The 18,663-nt window shown below is 41.2% G+C and overlaps 1 protein-coding gene across 5 annotated transcripts in view; it reads left to right on the top strand.

Annotated features, from left to right (window-relative positions):
- The window catches only part of sorcs2 (sortilin-related VPS10 domain containing receptor 2), a 309,446-nt gene that overhangs the window by 222,905 nt on the left and 67,878 nt on the right, over positions 1 to 18,663 (top strand). For all 5 annotated transcript variants that reach the window (XM_029454505.1, XM_029454504.1, XM_029454501.1 and 2 more), the window contains exons 6-8: positions 572 to 636; positions 7,849 to 7,967; positions 16,808 to 16,897. In XM_029454505.1, coding sequence (XP_029310365.1) covers positions 572 to 636; positions 7,849 to 7,967; positions 16,808 to 16,897 — 274 coding nt within the window. The remainder of the gene's footprint in view (positions 1 to 571; positions 637 to 7,848; positions 7,968 to 16,807; positions 16,898 to 18,663) is intronic.

The following is an 18,663-nucleotide window of genomic DNA, read 5'->3' as shown; positions in this document are numbered from 1 at the left end:
TAATTATACCATGTTAAGATATAGAAACAACAAACCAAGTGATACTGGAGCAGAATTGCATTTCCTTAAGATTTTAAGACAAAATATTGAAAATGTATCCTAAGACAAAAAGGTTTGTTGTCATTGCCAGTGTTTTTACAATATCAACGACATGACATCCACCACCCCGACCTTCAACCAGTTGTTTTCTTTGTTACACAAAGGGCACGTCCTGCTTTGGCACTGAATGCAGGCATTGGTCGGAAAATCTTAGGTGTAGAATCATCCAATGAGAACAATATTACAATAACAATATAGTTTTGTTTTTTTTACCGTGCTTCCTTATCTGCAATCTAAAGTTGGTGATATGTAATTTTATGTCTAATTTCTGATTAAATGTGCTGTCCCCAAACATAGCATATTTGAATCAAACCCGTGGTCCTTTTCTGCATGTTGTCCTCTATCTGTCCCCCTTTTTAATCAATCTGCCCTGCCTATCAACAAAAACAAAAAAATGATCAGAACAAAATTTGTTTTTACTGTCCGTGATCAGAAATGTCATTGATTAATATAATACTCCTCTGTGTTCCAGGTCAGTATCTGGTGTGGATGTGGACCCTGATCTAGTGCATATGGAAATGCAAGACACAAGTGGAGGTACAGCGATGTTCAATTTGCTCATGTATTATTTGAATATTTATTCATGATACTGTTAGTGCCTGGTTACACCAGCACAGTGACATGTAATAATTTTGGTGGAATTGCCACGATTGATAGATTGGCTCACAGAGGCAACTTTGACAAATAGTTAAAATTTGGCTTTGTCACATTATTGAACAAACAATTACAAACCAACAATGAACAAGACAAAGCAAGAGAGAAAATGATCATCACCAAGGTTCCTTTTTGCCTCTTCTGGTGCCATTTATTTTTTCTGTCTGGTTTATTCTGGAAAATTTTGGCAGTGAAGGATAATTACATAGTCTCTAAGAAAGATCAGCGACATGCAGTTTGTATACCATTTTTCTTTCCAGAAATGCGACAGCGTTCGAATATAGGAGAAATAATCACTATGGTTTTCCAGCACTATGTTCTCCATGGATCTTTGTTTCCCTGGCACAGAAGGCTAATACAAACATAAAAGAATAACACAAAAATCAGTATTGGTATTTGCCCAGAATTTCCCAATAGATACAGCCCTAATTTAGCCATATATCTAATAACAATAACTTTCAGAACTTGATCAAACATGGACTGTGAAGGCTTCTTCTTCTTCTATTTAGTTTAACAGCAGTTGGCATCCATAAATGTTACATTACTGCCATCTACTGAAGAGCAGTCTTTCCTATTTATGGCTTACACAACGTTGTAGTAAAACAGTCTCAACAGGATCTAGGCAAATTTGTTGAGATTCACAAATCAATTTTGTTTTTATAAGCTAAATTGACAATTTGTAAATTAATGTAAGGAATGTGATTGTGTGATTGTGCCATTTTATTTATTTACAAATGATGAAATACGAGTTGTCAATTAGAGGCAACAATGTTGATGCAGATTTACAAATGCAAAACAATATGCATTTAGCCAATTTCTGCATTGTGACATTTTTCTCAGTTTAAAACCTTTCGAACTTGCAAGGTTCACCTCAATTCATGACACCTTAGTTGCATCAATTTTATATGCAATCGTTATACAAATAAAATGATAGCAGAGCAAATAATTCACTCTGCGATTAGAGATATAATCACACAGTACTGTAACTCTTTAGTGTTTAATAAGAATCTTCTGTGGTAAGTATCTAAAGCTGAGTCAGGAAACTCAGTGACCAATCATAACAAAACACAAAAGCCAATTACATTTGATTTGAATATTTTTTTACAAGACTTGCTTAAGTTAAGAATTAAAATGTACTCTCCATCATGTCAGTACTAGTCTTAGCATAGCCTGCAGTGTCAATTCAAGGGATAGAAGAGTTGAATGGTTGACCTCCCTGTGGATGGGGTGTATTTGTGTGTGGGCAGGGGGTCAATGGAGAACTAATGGGTAAATTAAGGAGGGGTGTCAGAGCCCCCAGGTTAAATAAACCAAATCTGGATTATCATATCAGATGAGTGACAGACTGGCAGGTTAGTGCTTAACAGAAAATAAGCCTGAGCAGGCAAGGTCAGAGAGTAGTTACAGACACATGATACAGTGCCACACTCTTTTTCTCATGGTAAATGGACTGCATTTATATAGCACTTTTCCAATCTTTGCAATCACTCAAAGCATTCACACACATAGTAGTCAGTGGCTACCATACAAGGTGTACATCAGCCTGTCAGTAGTGATAACCATTCACATTCACATAGTAGTCAGTGGCTACCATACAAGGTGTACATCAGCCTGTCACTAGTGATAACCATTCACACACTCACATTGGCCTTCGGGAGCAATTTGGGGTTCAGTGTCTTGCCCATGGACACTTTGACATGATTGGGGATTGACCCACAGACCCTCTGACCACTGGACGACCTCTCTACCTGCTGAGCCACAGCTTCCCCTAATTCCTCTTCCCTCTTGAAATATACAAATAGCTCTTAAATCCCATGAGAAGAGACACACTCTATTAACTCACACACAGAAAGATGCTGCCTGCAATGTGTAAGCTGTCAGCCCGGACAAGTCTGCCTGTGTTTGTAGAGGGTGAACGGGAGAGGCTGTCTGTCTGGGCCAGCTGCCCAGGAACGAGAGCCCTTCCTAGAGCTACGCATCACCACATAGTCCCCCCCCTCCTCCTATTCCTCTTCCTTTCTTCTCCTTCTCCTTGCTTCCATGCCCATATAGAAAGATAGTCAAGTGGGGCTAGAGTGATCAGGCATGCCATACCAATATGTTCACCCTGTGCCCCCCCCTCACACGTGGCATTTGCCAAGGTTAAACGTTGACAAGCTACAAAGAAGGACACAGAGCCACAGGGGTCTCTGCAGAGACGACAAACCCAGGACTGGCTGATGAGAGAGGCAGGATTCCAGAGAAATGGCAGTGGTCGATTAATGGATGAGCCATGTGTATAGGGAGGCTGTAAGGGAGCGTGTTAGTGTGTGTCATTAAGGGAGATTGATGTGCAGGAAAGCGTGAGTTCATGCGCTGATTCACACAAGCATATAGACGTGTACAGAGACAGACAGTGACATACATGTGTAAAGAAATGTAAATTATGGACATAGTGTAATACATTTTGTCAAGAATATCTTCACCCTGGTTAAGTCACTATTTAGTTCTTACAGTGATACAGTTCTTTGTCATACCACCTAAGTTGCACAGGTGCAGGACAAATGTGACGTGGAGGTGACCAGTATGTGTGTTCCAGTGATGGAGAGGAATGGAGTATCCCAGAGGTCCAGGCATCCGGAGGTCATGGTTATGCGTGAGGGAGTGGAGGAAGCACACTGAGGCTTTGGGCACGAGCCGACTGCAGAGAATCGCATGGTATTGAATATGGCCAAACAGCTTCTTTTCGATACCTACGATAAGTTTATGGGGGAGGAGTTGATGGACAAGGTGCAGAGAGTGGAGGCAGCGCATGATGAACAGCAGTACGGGGAGGCATGGAGGGTCATCAATGAGATGAGTGGGAGGAAAAGGTCGAAGGAGGGTCAGGTAGTGGGCGACAGACCAGAAGAGAGGGTAACCTCCTGGTTCACTCACTTCCGAAATCTCCTGGGAACACACCTGACAGTGGATGGACCTGAGGAAGTGATACCTGTCATCCTCACGAATCTCACTATTGACGATGGTCCATTTACAGTTAGGGAGTTTGCCAAAGTGAAATCTACACTGAAGCAGGGAAAAAGTGCTGGGCCGAACGGCATCCCTCCAGAGGTCTGTAAGAACTGTGATCTTGATGACATCATCCTGGAGTTATGACAAACAGCCAGCCTGATATGTGGTCTCTCTCTAACATCATCCCGGTGCCTAAGTCCGGAGATCTCTCGAAGCCAGACAACTACCGTGGCATAAGTCTGACTTGTGTCATTTAAAAAATGTACAACTGCATGATACTGAACCGGATACGGAGCGCCATCGACCCCCACCTGAGAGAGAACCAAAACGGTTTCCGAGAGAAGAGGACCACTGTGACCCAGATCTTGGCCTTGAGGAGAATCATCGAGGAGGTTAAGAAGAACAACCTGACAGCAGTACTGTGCTTCATCGATTTTAAAAAGGCATTTGACTCGATACAAAGAGGCGTGATGATGAAGATACTCAAGGCCCACGGTGTCCCTTCCAATTTACTCTGGGCCACAGGGACCAGGTACAAGGGTACAAGAGGAAAGGTGGTAACCCCAGATGGCAACAGTGAAGAGTTTGACATCCTGGCTGGAGTGTTGCAAGGGGACACCCTTGCCCCCTTCCTCTTCATCATAGTCCTAGACTATGCGCTCAGGAAGGCCATCAGTGGACGGGAGCTAGAACTCGGCCTCACAATAACACCTAGGAGGTTGAGACGACACCCCGCTCTAGTCCTAACGGACCTGGACTATGCGGATGACATCAGTCTGCTCTCTGACCGCGTTGAGCAAGCACAGGAACTCCTGGGCAGAGTGGAGAAAGAGTGCGCCAAGGTTGGCCTTCAGCTAAATGCCAAGAAAACTAAGTTCATAACATATAACAACCCCCCGGACCATCCACTTCTAAAAACAACAGGAGGCACTGCTCTAAAGGAAGTCAATGATTTAAAATACCTGGGCTCGTGGGTCAACTCGTCCGAGCAAGACCTTAAAGTGAGGAAGGTGCTTGCATGGAGGGCCCTGAACGGCATGACCTGTGTGTGGAACTCCAACCTCCCCCGACAAATGAAACTCAGCTTCTTCCATGCAACAGTGAAGTCTGTTCTCCTGTATGGCAGTGAATGCTGGACCCTGAAGCCCATCCTGCAGAAATCCCTAGATGGGTGCTACATGAGAATGCTGCGTGTGGTACTTGGCATCAACAAGGATGAGCATGTCACCAACACGCACTTGTATGGGGGGGCGCTAAGGGTGGGTGAGAAAACAGCGGTCAGGAGAATGAGGCTAGCAGGCCACTGCCAGAGACACCAAGAGCTGCCAGCCAGCAAACTTGTGCTGTGGGAGCCAACACACGGGCACCGATCACGAGGGTGTCCCGCAATAACATACGTGGATGTACTCAGGAAAGATGTGGGAGCAGAAAATACTGGCGAGCTAGCCAGATGCATGGAGGATCGGGATGACTGGAAGCACCGATGGAGGACGACCTAGTAGTAGTGTGTGCTTAGTATATATGTTTCCAGGTGTGTGAGGACAGCAAGTAGCATGAAGAAGCGTATATGCCACACGTTGGAATTTAACCCGATTTAAGGTTTTTTTAATGAGTCCTCCGTCGAATACTGCTTTAATTAAACATACAACAGTAAACTGGTTGAGGTTGCGTAAAGTGCCTTTTGTCTAAAATCAGGAATAAAAACAAAATTGTGTATTGTTCAATAGAAAATTCTAAATACAATACTCATATCAAACATTTGAGGAAATAAATCACTTTGGTGGTCTTTCTAACTTCTTTCCAGACATGAATTTGACAAATACAGTATGCAACAAGCAAATCAGGTTGTTACCAGACTAAAATTAGTGACAATAAGAGTAACATTTCATTGGACCCTACTCTAATCACACCTTGCTGATATTAAAATGCTGACGTTCTTTACAAAATACTGAAGAAAAAGTAACATTTGTCCAGTAGTAGATAGGTTGTTTTTTTATTTCACTTGGCCTTACCTCAATGGCAGACAATATAGTCCAGTCTTTGTTTTAAATTCTATGGAAGAAAAAGTCAGCCGGTCCACCAGACTGAAATATCTCAGAAACTGTTTGATGGATTGCTATGAAAGTTGGTACTGACATTTAAGGTCCCCAGAGGCTCAGTCGTGTCATTGTGAAAATGACAAAACTGAGCCTCATCAATGCTAGCTTTTTTTTCATGCTTATGCTAACTCTATGAGAATTTGTGGTATATTTTCTGTCACAGTCTGCTCCAGTACTTCCTACCTCAGCCCGGTACTTTTCCACACCCCACCTCCTTCTCACCTCACCAGCCAGCCACTCCCACCTCATCACCTCACCCTGGGTTCAGGCTGCTGCCAATTAATCAAACCCTTATTTAAGCCTCTCCCAGACACTCACTCAGTGCCAGATTGTTCTCTACTCATGTCAGACTTTCCAGCGATTACCCCCGGACTGATTTCCTGTTACCGACCCTGCCTGTCTCCGAACTACCCGCCTCGTCAAATCCCCGGAATACCCACCAGCCTTCTTGTCCCGACCTCGAGCTCGGTTTCCTCATCTCTGAACCTGGGTTACTTATATCTGAGTAAGACCCTCTGCTGTGTGAAATGATCATTTTGCATTATGTCTCTGCATGTGTCCTGGGATTTCCTGTACCTGCCTGTTACGGTAAATATTACGGTAAATAAACCTGTGTATCTACAATTCCTGGTTTCCTGTGTGTTGCATTTAGGTCCTTACACTCTCTGTGACAATTTTCACAATCAGGTTTTAGAGCACTATTCCTACACACACCTATCCTGTTTTATACTTTTGTGGCACAAAAGCAGGTGACATTCTTCCCTACTAGGAACATTATAAGAGGAATGCTCTTCCTTTTGGCTCTCCGATCTTAGTTGCCCAGGATTGACATCTGCATTTGGACAATTTTGAAAGATTTTGGTGAGATTCTCATGTTCACATTTATCCTCATTTAAAGATAGAATGAACCCTTTCATTTTTCACATTCCATTAGCTTATCTAGCGCCACTTCTGTGTAGGCTAAAATGTCAACTTTACAAATTATATTTTACAAATGTATAATCAGATTGGAGAGGCTAAATCCCTATGTGGTTTGTAAATTAAGTGTTGCATGTATGTAATCAATTAAAGGTCAAAAACACGAGTTCTAATACTGTAAGTCACTTCTGAACAAACAACCACATGTGTATGGGTTCAGGCTTGCAAGGTATTGTGTGTGTGTGTATGTAATACGCTTATCATCATAGAATATGCTTACTTTAGGCAAATTTATGTATATTTATTGTTAATCAATTAACAACACAAAACAATGACAAATAATGTCTAGAAGCCCTCCCAGGTATTGCTTTTAGGGATGTCACAATACCAGAAATGTTGTAGTCGATACAAATACCAGAGAAATTCCATGATTCTTGATCCCATTTCGATACCAAATATCCTGGCATTAGTAGTTGCAATTATCGGTCTGTATTATAAGCTAATTAAAGCTAGTGTTAGGAAGTTAAACAGGTCATAATTTCCTCTCTAATAGAGATCTGTTCTATATCGCTTTTAAAAAACTAAATATTAAAAAAAATACGTTTCTCGCCAAAAACTACATTTTACATAATTACATTTGAACACAACATGATAACATTATAATCGTAACGTTATCATCCTACGTAGTTCACTCCTCTCCTTTCCTCCGCTCTGTCTCTGACTGTAGTGTGCGGGAGCGATCGACCTTTTGGGCACCCCTGGCTTACATCATATAATGTCTACAGCAAAGAGTCTTGTTTCTGTTTCAAAATATAATTAAATATATTGTGACTCTTAATTAACTAGATGAGCATAAAAAAAAAACTGTAAATAATCCAAAGTAATTTATTTATCTGCGATATCATTGAATGCAGGTAGTGAATTTATTTTTGAATGTTTAAAGTACATTTGAACATATTCCATATCATTAATGAAGAATGAATTTGTATATAATGTATTTATTTTTTTATACATTTTGTAAACAACTTTTTTTTCAGTCACATTTTACTAACAGTAACTGTCTGTTTGTGTCTGTGTGCCACTGCAGGTTACCTATATGTTACCTGTCTCATCCAGAACTGTTCGGACAAAATGGTGACGGCTCAGTTTCTTGGCAAAATTGACCACAACTCTCTGTTGGTGCAGGACGACTACATATTTGTCAAGGTAAACATCACCACAACAGGGAAGGTAATAGAATGAGCGGTGTGTTATTGAACTCTTTTAGTAAAACAGAAATGGTTTCTAACCCTGTTTTCATGTCCTAAAGATATAAATAGTTTTAACATTTCCAAAAAGTATTACATTTTTCTATTCAGAGATTTGTTTTCTTGAATGTAGAGATATATATGTTGCATCACTTAGCATGCATCATTACATGCATCAGCTGATGGGGTATTACAACAGGTACAGAAAAGTTTTAGTTTTGAATAGCCAGTAGAGACTCTACCTGTTGTATGAAGCAAAATAAGCTTCATGTCAACAGGAGTATGCTGGTCGTACCTACTTTGTTCCTTTTTTAAGTTATGAAATTGGTTCTAGTTAGCATTAGACTGATATAAGAAGTTAAAGTTGTATGCCAAATTGAGTTGATGCCTCAATATGCTGTATTGTCATTTAAGACCAGTGACATAGGTGGTGCTGATGCCTCACACATCTAGGACCATGACTTAGTCAATCAATATGTTCTTATACATATGTCCAATCTAAAGCACCCAATTGCAGCCTATGTAGTTTTAATAACAAAGAATAGGTAGATTAAATGTTTGCCATGGGTCCCAATTTAAAGTATCAAACACTATCAGTGGGGTAGGGGCAGAAACAGATGCATCAGACACAGATTTCATAATATGCTCTGTATTTTAATGTTCAACACAAAATGCAAATTGACTAACTTTCCTGAATTAATAATAATCAGATTTTTATTTATATCATTTATAATGTTAAGAAATAAGTTCACATTTTATTATGTTTGTTTCTTACAGCAGTTTATTCTTGGGGTCCAAGGGACCCAAGTCGGTACAGTCCTTGTATGTTAAATATAGTAGGATGTGGGTTAAATAAAATGCAACCAATGTATTGAATATGGGCCTAAATTTGCAGTCCTTGTCCCTGGTTAGGTTTTTATGTTACAGTATGTTCACCAGCTAGTCTTTAACTGCGTCGGCTGTTTGGTGCTGAGCACTGAGCAGGTAGTGTACAGTAGTAGTAGTGTCTGAAACCTGCTTCTTCCCTGTTATTTATTATCATTCAGCAATTATGCATTTCTTGTATCTGTTCGTGTATATTTTCAGTCGTAGTTGTGTTTGCACGCACAACTAAGGCTACAGCTTTCTGTCTTTTTTGCTTATAAACTTTGCTACTCACATAACCTATAGTACTGTCGGGTTGAAATGGAATATAATTATAATTTCGGACAGTGTGCAGAATTAATCTTGCCTTGTCTATAATTGACTTGCCATGCAGTATAGTACTGTACACTCTGAGAGACCGAGAGCTGAATTTCATTTGCACTTGATAACAGCAGAATATACATGAGCTGGTATAGTAGAGCAGAATATATAGTGGGATATAATAGTCATATCTTGTGGATGCGTGTTTGTGCATGTGTGCACATGTAACATGTATATGAATTTGTGTAAATGTGTATGCATGTAGAATAAAACTCATTAGACACTGGTCCTTTATCCTTCAGGGATTATCCTTAGTACTCGCAGTATTACTAACAAACTGATATCAGATGTAGGGACAAATGTGTGGACAGAAAACAATGACGTAATTTCCACAGGGGATGAGGTGGATGTCCTCATCACTTTACGAAATCCAATTGTCTCAGAGAAAAACCGGCAGGCACTACTCAGGGATTAAACATAATAACTTAATGTAAATTATTATTTATAATCAGTATTCTACTTAAAATATGGCTACAGGCCTTTCTGTCCACCAACACATCTTGCTTTTAAAACCTTTCTGCAAAATTGATTCTGAACTTCCTATCCGTTTAGAATTACACTTCAACTTTTTTTTCCACACATTATTCTTCCTTGTCAAAATATAACTCCTTCACCATTAACCACAATACAACTCGAACACCAAAGGTTGGGTTAAAGCAGTGGTTCTCAAACTTTGTTGGGCCAGTGCCCCCTATCCATTATCCAGGTCCTTTACCGCACCCCAACAAATAAAATGTAGGCTAATTGTCTCCCCTGAATTTTAATGTTGATTATTATTCTTAGTATTTATTATTTATATTACATATTATGATTTTATATTTTTGTACTTAAATTCTTATATTTTTCATATCATTAGATATTATGTTATTATAAAAACTAAAATTCTCTGAGATTGAAGTTACATAATCCTTCCATCCATCCATCGTCTACCGCTTATCCGGGATCGGGTCGCAGGGGCAGCAGCTCCAGTAAGGAACCCCAATCTTCCCTTCTGGCTCAGCTCTCTTTTAGTCACAACGGTGCGGTAAAGCGACTGCATTACCGCCCCTCGCTGCTCTGATTCTCTGGCCAATCTCTCGCTCCATCGTCCCCTCACTCGCGAACAAGACCCCAAGGTACTTGAACTCCTTCACTTGGGGTAATGGCTCATTCCCTACCCGGAGTAGGCAATCCACCGGTTTCCTGCTGAGAGCCATGGCCTCAGATTTAGAGGTGCTGATCCTCATCCCAACCGCTGCACACTCGGCTGCGAACCGATCCAGTGACTGTTGAAGGTCACAGACCGATGATGCCATAAGGACCACATCATCTGCAAAGAGCAGCGATGAGATCCTCAGGTCACCGAACTGCAACCCCTCTCCTCCACTCCTCAGCATTTCTGGACGGATCTCATCAACCCCTGCGGCTTTGCCACTGTGGAGTTGTTTGACTACCTCAGTGACTTCCATAAGGGAAATTGACGATGATCCCCCATCAGCTTCCAGCTCTGCCTCTACCATAGTGGGCATGTTAGTCAGATTCAGGAGTTCCTCAAAGTGCAGCTTCCACCGCCCGATAACCTTCTCAGTGAAAGTCAGCAGGGTCCCACCCTTGCTGTACACAACTTGGATGGTTCCTCGCTTCCCCCTCATGAGGTGCCGGATGGTTTTCCAGAAGCACCTTGGTGCCGACCGAAAGTCATTCTCCATAGCTTCTCCGAACTTCTCCCACACCCGCTGCTTTGACTCTGACACGGCAGAGGCTTCCGCCCTTCTAGTCCTTCAGTACCCTGCAACTGTTATCCGGAGTCCTCCCGGATAACATAACCCGGAAGGACTACTTCTTCAGTCGGACTGCTTCCCTGACCACCGGGGTCCACCACGGTGTTCGAGGGTTACCGCCCCTTGAGGCACCTAAGACCTTGAGACCACAGCTCATCACTGCAGCTTCAACAATAGAGGTTTTGAACATCGCCCACTCAGGTTCAATGCCCCCAAGCTCTTCGGGCTGTGCCTGACTGGGCTCCGTGGCAAACCCGGCCACCAGGCGCTCGCTGTTGGGCCCTCCCTCTGGGCCTGGCTCCAGACGGAGGCCCTGGGCTTCCTCCGGGCAGGGTCTCTCCTTTCCTTTCCCTTTTTTTTCATGAAGTTATTTTTGAACCATTCTTAGTTTGGCCCCTCGCCTGAGACCAATTTGCCTTGGGAGACCCTACCAGGAGCACTAGGCTCCAGACAACACAGCTCTCAGGTTCATAGGGACACACAAACCTCTCCACCACGATAAGGTGATGGTTCCCAGAGAGGTTACATAATAACATTTCTAAATAATAATAAATATTACAATTTTTTTTGTTGTTTTTGCCTTCAATTGCCCTAGTATGCCATGTACCGAGGGAGCAAACAAAGCCATTTTATTCAGGAGTGCTAAACCAATGCAACAGTGAGAAGTTTGAGATTTAAACTTTAATCGGTGTCATAGACTGCAGCCAATAAGAAACGGGTAAGACATTCAAACTTGAATTGGTGTTAAACACAGCAGCCCTGAGGCTGCTAATATGCCATGTATTTATATTAAATTTTTTATATTTTTATTTATATAAAAACACGGGGTTCCATTGGGGGCGGGGGGGGGGGCAGCGCCTCAGACTTGTTCCTTTGTTGGCTGCTCTTTTTGTGTGTTTTTTAATATAATATATAGCGCCAAATCACAACTCACTTTTCAGGTGCTCTTTTATTAAATAAACGCTTATATAATTTATGTGCACGTTTCCGTGTCTACTGCGTTGCTTTGCGCATTCACATTCTCTCCTCTGCTGTTTTGCGAAGGGCGGGGCTCCACTCCCGACACACACACACGTGCACTTGCACACCTCCAGTCAGAGACGGAGCAAAGGAAAGGAGAGGCAAGAACTACAAAGTGTAAAAAGGTCAAAAATCCAACACATTAATTAAAGATGGGGCGATGTAGACCGAAAATATCCACGTTTTTAAAAACGTACTCAGCCTGAATCCAGCACCAGTGATGCAGATGTTAGCTCTACTATGAGCAGCCAGAGTGCAGCTGTCTGCTGCTGGTCCAAGTTCTGACCAGAGCGTTAGTTTTTTACCATTAATTCAAATTAGTTTTATTCATGGTGCATCCATGGAAACACATTAATGCTTTCGAGCAGTGGGGCAGCGCTGTTTTTTTTTTTTTTTTTTCAAGCAGCACTCAGCAAAATTAAGAGAAAAAAAAAAGTTTCCTGAACACTGGTCAGAATCAATTCAGAATTTGGTTTATCGCCAAGTAAATTTACACACTCTTTTTTTCAAATCTCAGATTTAACAACATAGCAGAGCCTATAAAGCAGGGGTGGGGAACATTTTTCCTATCAATTAAAATTTTTACAAAATCCTTCAAGGGCCATACTAATTATTGAACTTAACCTCTGCTAAAAAAATCAACACAGCCCATTTATTTCACCTTTCTTTCATGCCGTGTACAAAAAGCAACTTTTTCATCAATATATCTTTGTTTTATCTTTCAATGTTTTTATGTTACGCTCTAAGAGCGTTAACTTTATCCAAACGCACTTGTCCTTTCAGCTCGTCAAACTAGGCACACTGGCTTGCTTTTTACTTCCAATAAGAAATAATCGTTCGTCCATTTCTCCCGGAAAATGTGACATTCCGCGTCCACCTTTCTCTTTTTTGCACTCGCCATGCTGCATTCGCTGATGTCAATGACAGTCTCGTTTAATATTTGTATACGTTTTTTTAACATGACGTGACCACGTGATGACACGTTCCGCTCGTGTTGTGTTCAAGGACCCTGACCTTAGCCAGGAAAAACAGTCAGTCGCCAATTTTTTTTTTTCTATTGCTGATTAGATTTGGATTTGTTTTTTTGGAGTTGATTTTTTGCATGCGTTTATGAATTACCTCGAGGGCCTGATCAAATGGTCCGGAGGTTCCTGACCCTTGCTATAAAACAAACGCCCCCCAAAATCACATGAACGCCCCCGTTGAGAACCCTTGGGTTAGAGCAGGGGAATCAAACATGCGGCCCGGGGGCCAAAACCGGCCCGCCAGAGGGTCCAATCTGGCCCGCGGGAGGACTTTGCAAAGTATAAAACTTAGTGTTTTGATCATAAAGTAAAATACTGTTCCAGATACCTGTGACAAAATGTTTTTTTGCCTTTGTAGATACACTGTGATCTGTAAGTTGTAATGCACATGTGTAAATTATAAAATTAGGCATACTATTGTTGAAATTGCACCTCTAGGTTGTTCATAATGTTTTGTAAAAAGATAAAATTTGCACATTTTCAGAATGTACGTGCTTTTTTGCACTAAAACGAAGGGAAGAATTTGGAGTTGTTATTTATAGGTTATTATGCTATGATTTTACTGGTCTGGCCCGCTTGAGATCAAATTGTGCTGTATGTGGCCCTGAACTAAAATGAGTTTGACACCCGTGGGTTAGAGATTCAGCTACAGAGGTTTGGTAGGCTCACTAATTATTTTGTTTGTTTGTTTTTAATATTCAAACTTGAAGTCTTCAGCCCCAACCAACACAGACTAAAGTAACACATGTGCAGAGATGTATTGGACTTTAATTTCTTGTTTCCATCCCCACTTCTGAAACCAAACCTGCACCCTTGACAGAGAATGCATACTCCTATATTTACACACACTTGCCAGTGGTGTAGCCAAGGCCACTGAGGTGCTTATTATATGTTAAGGCAGTACAGAAATATGCAGAGTCAAAGCTAAGAGTGTCAACCTTGGCACTCACTCATTCACCTCCACACAGACATACAAACTTCATCTCCTCCCACTTCACCAGGGCCTCGAAATAAGGCGATTCCTTTATAAAACTTTATGACATCTCTTCAGGGGCTTATATTTAAAATAATTTCTTTACAAAAACAGCGTGTCTGCTTCTTTGAAACAGAAGCGATGGCTATAATCACATCTCAATCTGATCCCAGACGATAAAGACTATTTGAAAGTGAGAGAAAGAAAAAAAAAAAAAAGCTCACAAAGCCTAAAATATGAGCTCTGAATACAAAGTTCTCCATCAGATTTTTAAAGCAGCAGCTCTTAAAGTTTTAGCGCTGCTCACCTTACAAAAAACGGTGAAAGGAAGTATGTTTCAAAAAGTGTTATGCATGTGTCAGAGCCCATCATTTGGGATATGATGCATTCAACTGCTTTTTAAGTCATTGTCTCTTTCACCAAGCTTCCTCTGATAAAATGTAGCTGTTTGGGTATTCTGGTTTGGTGCCTTGTGAGCTTTCTCATCAGCTCTCTCAGGAAGGGGAGCTTAGGGCGGAACATGACTCAGCCTTTTACCCACAGGTCCCAGTTTGTGTGGTGAATGCCAAGGTCTGTGCAGAGCGGGGGAGCTTTACTTTTCAGCACGGTGTGAGTCATCAACAGCAGATGGTGAACTCTGTACCTTAGCTCCACCGGCTGCACATTGTTACCTACTTCATTTTGTTTGCAGTTTTTTTTGTTCTCTTTCTTCTGGAAACATTATTCAAATGTATTACTCTAAGCTGCATTTTCCAAATAAAAGCTTTGAATTCAGTTGTAGTTTCTGGGTGCCCAGTTTTTCTGGAGACCAGTGACACTGACTCTACAGGACTGTCTCAGAAAATTAGAATATTGTGATAAAGTTCTTTATTTTCTGTAATGCAATTAAAAAAAACAAATGTCATACATTCTGGATTCATTACAAATCAACTGAAATATTGCAAGCCTTTTATTATTTTAATATTGCTGATTATGGCATACAGCTTAAGAAAACTCAAATATCCTATCTCTAAATATTAGAATATCATGAAAAAGTATACTAGTAGGGTGTTCAACGAATCACTTGAATCGTCTAATTAACTCGAAACACCTGCAAGGGTTTCCTGAGCCTTGAAAAACACTCAGCTTGGTTCAGTAAACTAAATCACAAGTATGGGGAAGACTGCTGATCTGACTGCTGTCCAGAGGACCATCATTGACACCCTCCATCAGGAGGGTAAGACACAAAAAGAAATGTCTCAAAGAGCAAGCTGTTCACAGAGTGCAGTTTCAAAGCACATCCACAAAAAGTCTGTTTGAAGGGGGAAATGTGGCAGGAAACGCTGCACAACCAAGAGAGATGACCGCAGCCTTAACAGCATTGTGAAGAAGAGTCGCTTCCAGAATTTGGGGGAGCTTCAAAGACAGTGGACTGAAGCTGGAGTCCAGGTATCAAAAGCCACTGTTCACAGACGTGTCCGGGAAATGGGCTACAATAGCCGTATTCCCATGGTCAAGCCACTTCTGAACTCAAGACAACGGAAGAAGCGTCTGACTTGGGCTATGGAAAAGAAGCACTGGACAGTTGCAGAGTGGTCCAAAGTCCTCTTTTCAGACGAAAGCAAGTTTTGTATTTCATTTGGAAGTCAAGGCGCCAGAGTCTGGACAAAGGCTGGAGAGGAGCAAAATCCAAGTTGCTTGAAATCCAGTGTGAAGTTCCCACAGTCAGCGATGGTTTGGGGAGCCATGTCAGCTGCTGGTGTTGGTCCACTGTGTTTCATCAAGCCCAGAGTAAATGCAGCTGTGTACCAAGAGATTTTAGGAGCACTACATGCTTCCGTCTGCTGAAAAGCTCTATGGAGATGAGGAATTCATTTTCCAGCATGATCTGGCACCTGCCCACAGTGCCAAAACCACCAGTAACTGGTGTACTGACCATGGCATTACTGTCCTCGATTGGCCTGCCAATTCCCCTGACCTGAACCCCATAGAGAATATGTGGGGTATTGTGAAGAAGAAGCTGAAAGACACCAGACCCAACAATGCTAATGAGCTAAAGGCCGCTATTGAAGCATCCTGGGCATCCATAACACCTCAGCAATGCCACAGGCTGCTTGCCTCCATGCCACGCCGCATTGATGCACTAATCCGTGCAAAAGGATTCCCAACCAAGTACTGAGTGCATTAATGGACATTTTCAAATGTTTGATTTTGTTTTGCTGTTATAAATCTTTTTTTTTTACTTGGTCTGAGGAACTATTCTAATTTTTTGAGATAGGATTTGAGTTTTCTTAAGCTGTAAGCCATAATCAGCAATATTAAAATAATAAAAGGCTTGCAATATTTCAGTTGATTTGTAATGAATCCAGAATGCATGACATTTGCTTGTTTTTTTTTTTTTAAATTGCATTACAGAAAATAAAGAACTTTATCACAATATTCTAATTTTCTGAGACAGTCCTGTACAGTCAACTTTAATCTCACTTTCAATTTACAAACTGGTCTTGTGATTCACTTAAACAGACATACTTTAAAGTCTTTTTAAATATGGTTAAATAGAACTTGCACACATCCTCTTTTTCTTCTATTTGACCTCTATTTTATACTCAAATGTATACTCTCTGTCTTCTTTTTAGCTCTTTTACAATGAAAGTGTGATTGTGTGTTTAAAAAATGAAGAGAAAAATAATAATAAAGTAGAGATAAGACACAAACTCACTAGTTTCAAACGTGTGGATTTTAACTGTTGGGTAGTGTGCAAATTGTTGTCTTGAATCTGTGTTTTGTTTTTTTCCAGGTCACCACAGGGAATAGCACCAAGCACTATGTGTCATATCGGCGCAACGAGTTCGTCCAGATGAGGTTTCCCAAGTACGCCTTGCCAAAGGTAAAGCACAACAAAAATAATGTGTAAAATGATGTGCGAGTGTGTTTGAATGTGTGAACCTTTTCTGATGAACAGGTGGCACCTTGTATGGCAGCCTCTGCTGTATGAATGTGTGTGAGAATTGGTGAATGCTGACTTTTGTTGTAAAATCGCTTTAAATTGTTGCAAAAACTAGAAAAGCTCTATATAAATGCAGTCCATTTACCATTTTTATATGGTTAGCGAAGTTAACACAGGCAGCCTCATTTTTATTATTTTAACTATATTTTCAGTCTAAGGTTCCAGTTTCACTATGGAAATATAGAGCTATGTTGGGAAAGGAAAAATCAAGAAGTAGAACCAATACTGTTTGCACCGCTGTCTGTTCTTCTGATTGGATGTTTTGCGGAGGTCAGAGTGGGTGTGGATTGAATGAATGGACACATCTGTTGCTCTTACGCAGTATTAGCATCTCACTCAATATTCAATAAAATGCATTGACTTCAAATGAGTCTTAGATGTTATTACAATGAAATGGTTACAGTGCATACCACATAAACACACCATCCCTGCTTTGATTGCAGTTGGAAACCTTTGTTGAATGTCATGTCAACCCACTCTCTCTCACCTGTTTCCAGTCTGCCTTGTCACTGTCAACTGTACAATAAAGGTGAAAATGCCAAAAAAAGGTATCTAACTAAAATAATCTTACATAGACAAAGAAGATGCTTTTATCTGATGTCTTAAACATCACATTTAAGTTCTGTGTTTCAGCAAGTGATGAGACTGACTATTTGCCCATTAAGACATTTCTTAACAACTTCACTTACCTTTACATGTTCAGATGCCAATACATGCAGTTGAAGGTGAAATGCTTTTTCTTTCACTCAAATTTGCAACTCTAAAGCCCATTATGTCTCACTTCTTTGATGGTGTCAGATGTAAGTGCAGTACCTGTATCCAAATGAATACTGGTACTGGCCTGATACACGATAGCTTCCATTAAATATTCACTACTAAGCATTGATCCAGTTGCATTCTGTCTCACTGACATAGGCACAGACGATAAATGAGCTCTACTCCAATACAAGTCAAGGAACCTTAGCTGTCAGCGTCACAGGGGGCCGTTTTAGCGCGACACCAGCCTGAGTGCTATTGAACTGCGCTGATTGAATGCAACGCAGCCTTAAACAAAGAAAAAAAAGACAATCACTATTATTGAGACTGTCAGAGAGGAATGTATGCAGTGTGTTTTCCACCAACAGTACAGAATTATTCTAGCTCCATCCCACCACTTAGAGCAGGGGTCGGGAACCTATGGCTCTTTCTATGATGCGTTATGGCTGACATTTTTTAACATGTTTAACAAGTAATAAATAATTATACTTATAAAGTAAAACATTTAGCAGCGGATTTTGTTTTAGTGCTCCTCTCTCCTTTCCTCCTGTCTGTCTGTGTGTGGCGGAGCCCTGCCCTGCCCTTCGTGAAACAGCTGAGGAGAAACTGCACAAAGCAACCAGTCCAGGGGTGTCAAACTCAATCAGAGAGGGCCAAAATGAAGGCATCGTTTCAGGGGTGAAGCTTGGAAACTGTGCAGTGCCCACAGAGTCATACTTTGCCTCGAGTGTGGCGGTACACTGGAGGTCAATCAGCTCCATTTGGATGTTCACATGTGCTGTTTCCACGTCAACTGCAAACAGATTGCTGAGCAGTTCATGCGCAGTCGGGAACACAGCGGTGGAGATGGTTTGTCAGTGTTTGGAAACGCGTAGTGACCAAAGTTCCCT

Source organism: Cottoperca gobio, chromosome 18 (genome assembly GCF_900634415.1).
Source record: "Cottoperca gobio chromosome 18, fCotGob3.1, whole genome shotgun sequence".
Classification (NCBI taxonomy): Eukaryota; Metazoa; Chordata; class Actinopteri; order Perciformes; family Bovichtidae; genus Cottoperca; species Cottoperca gobio.
This window is presented reverse-complemented; position numbering and strand designations above follow the sequence as displayed.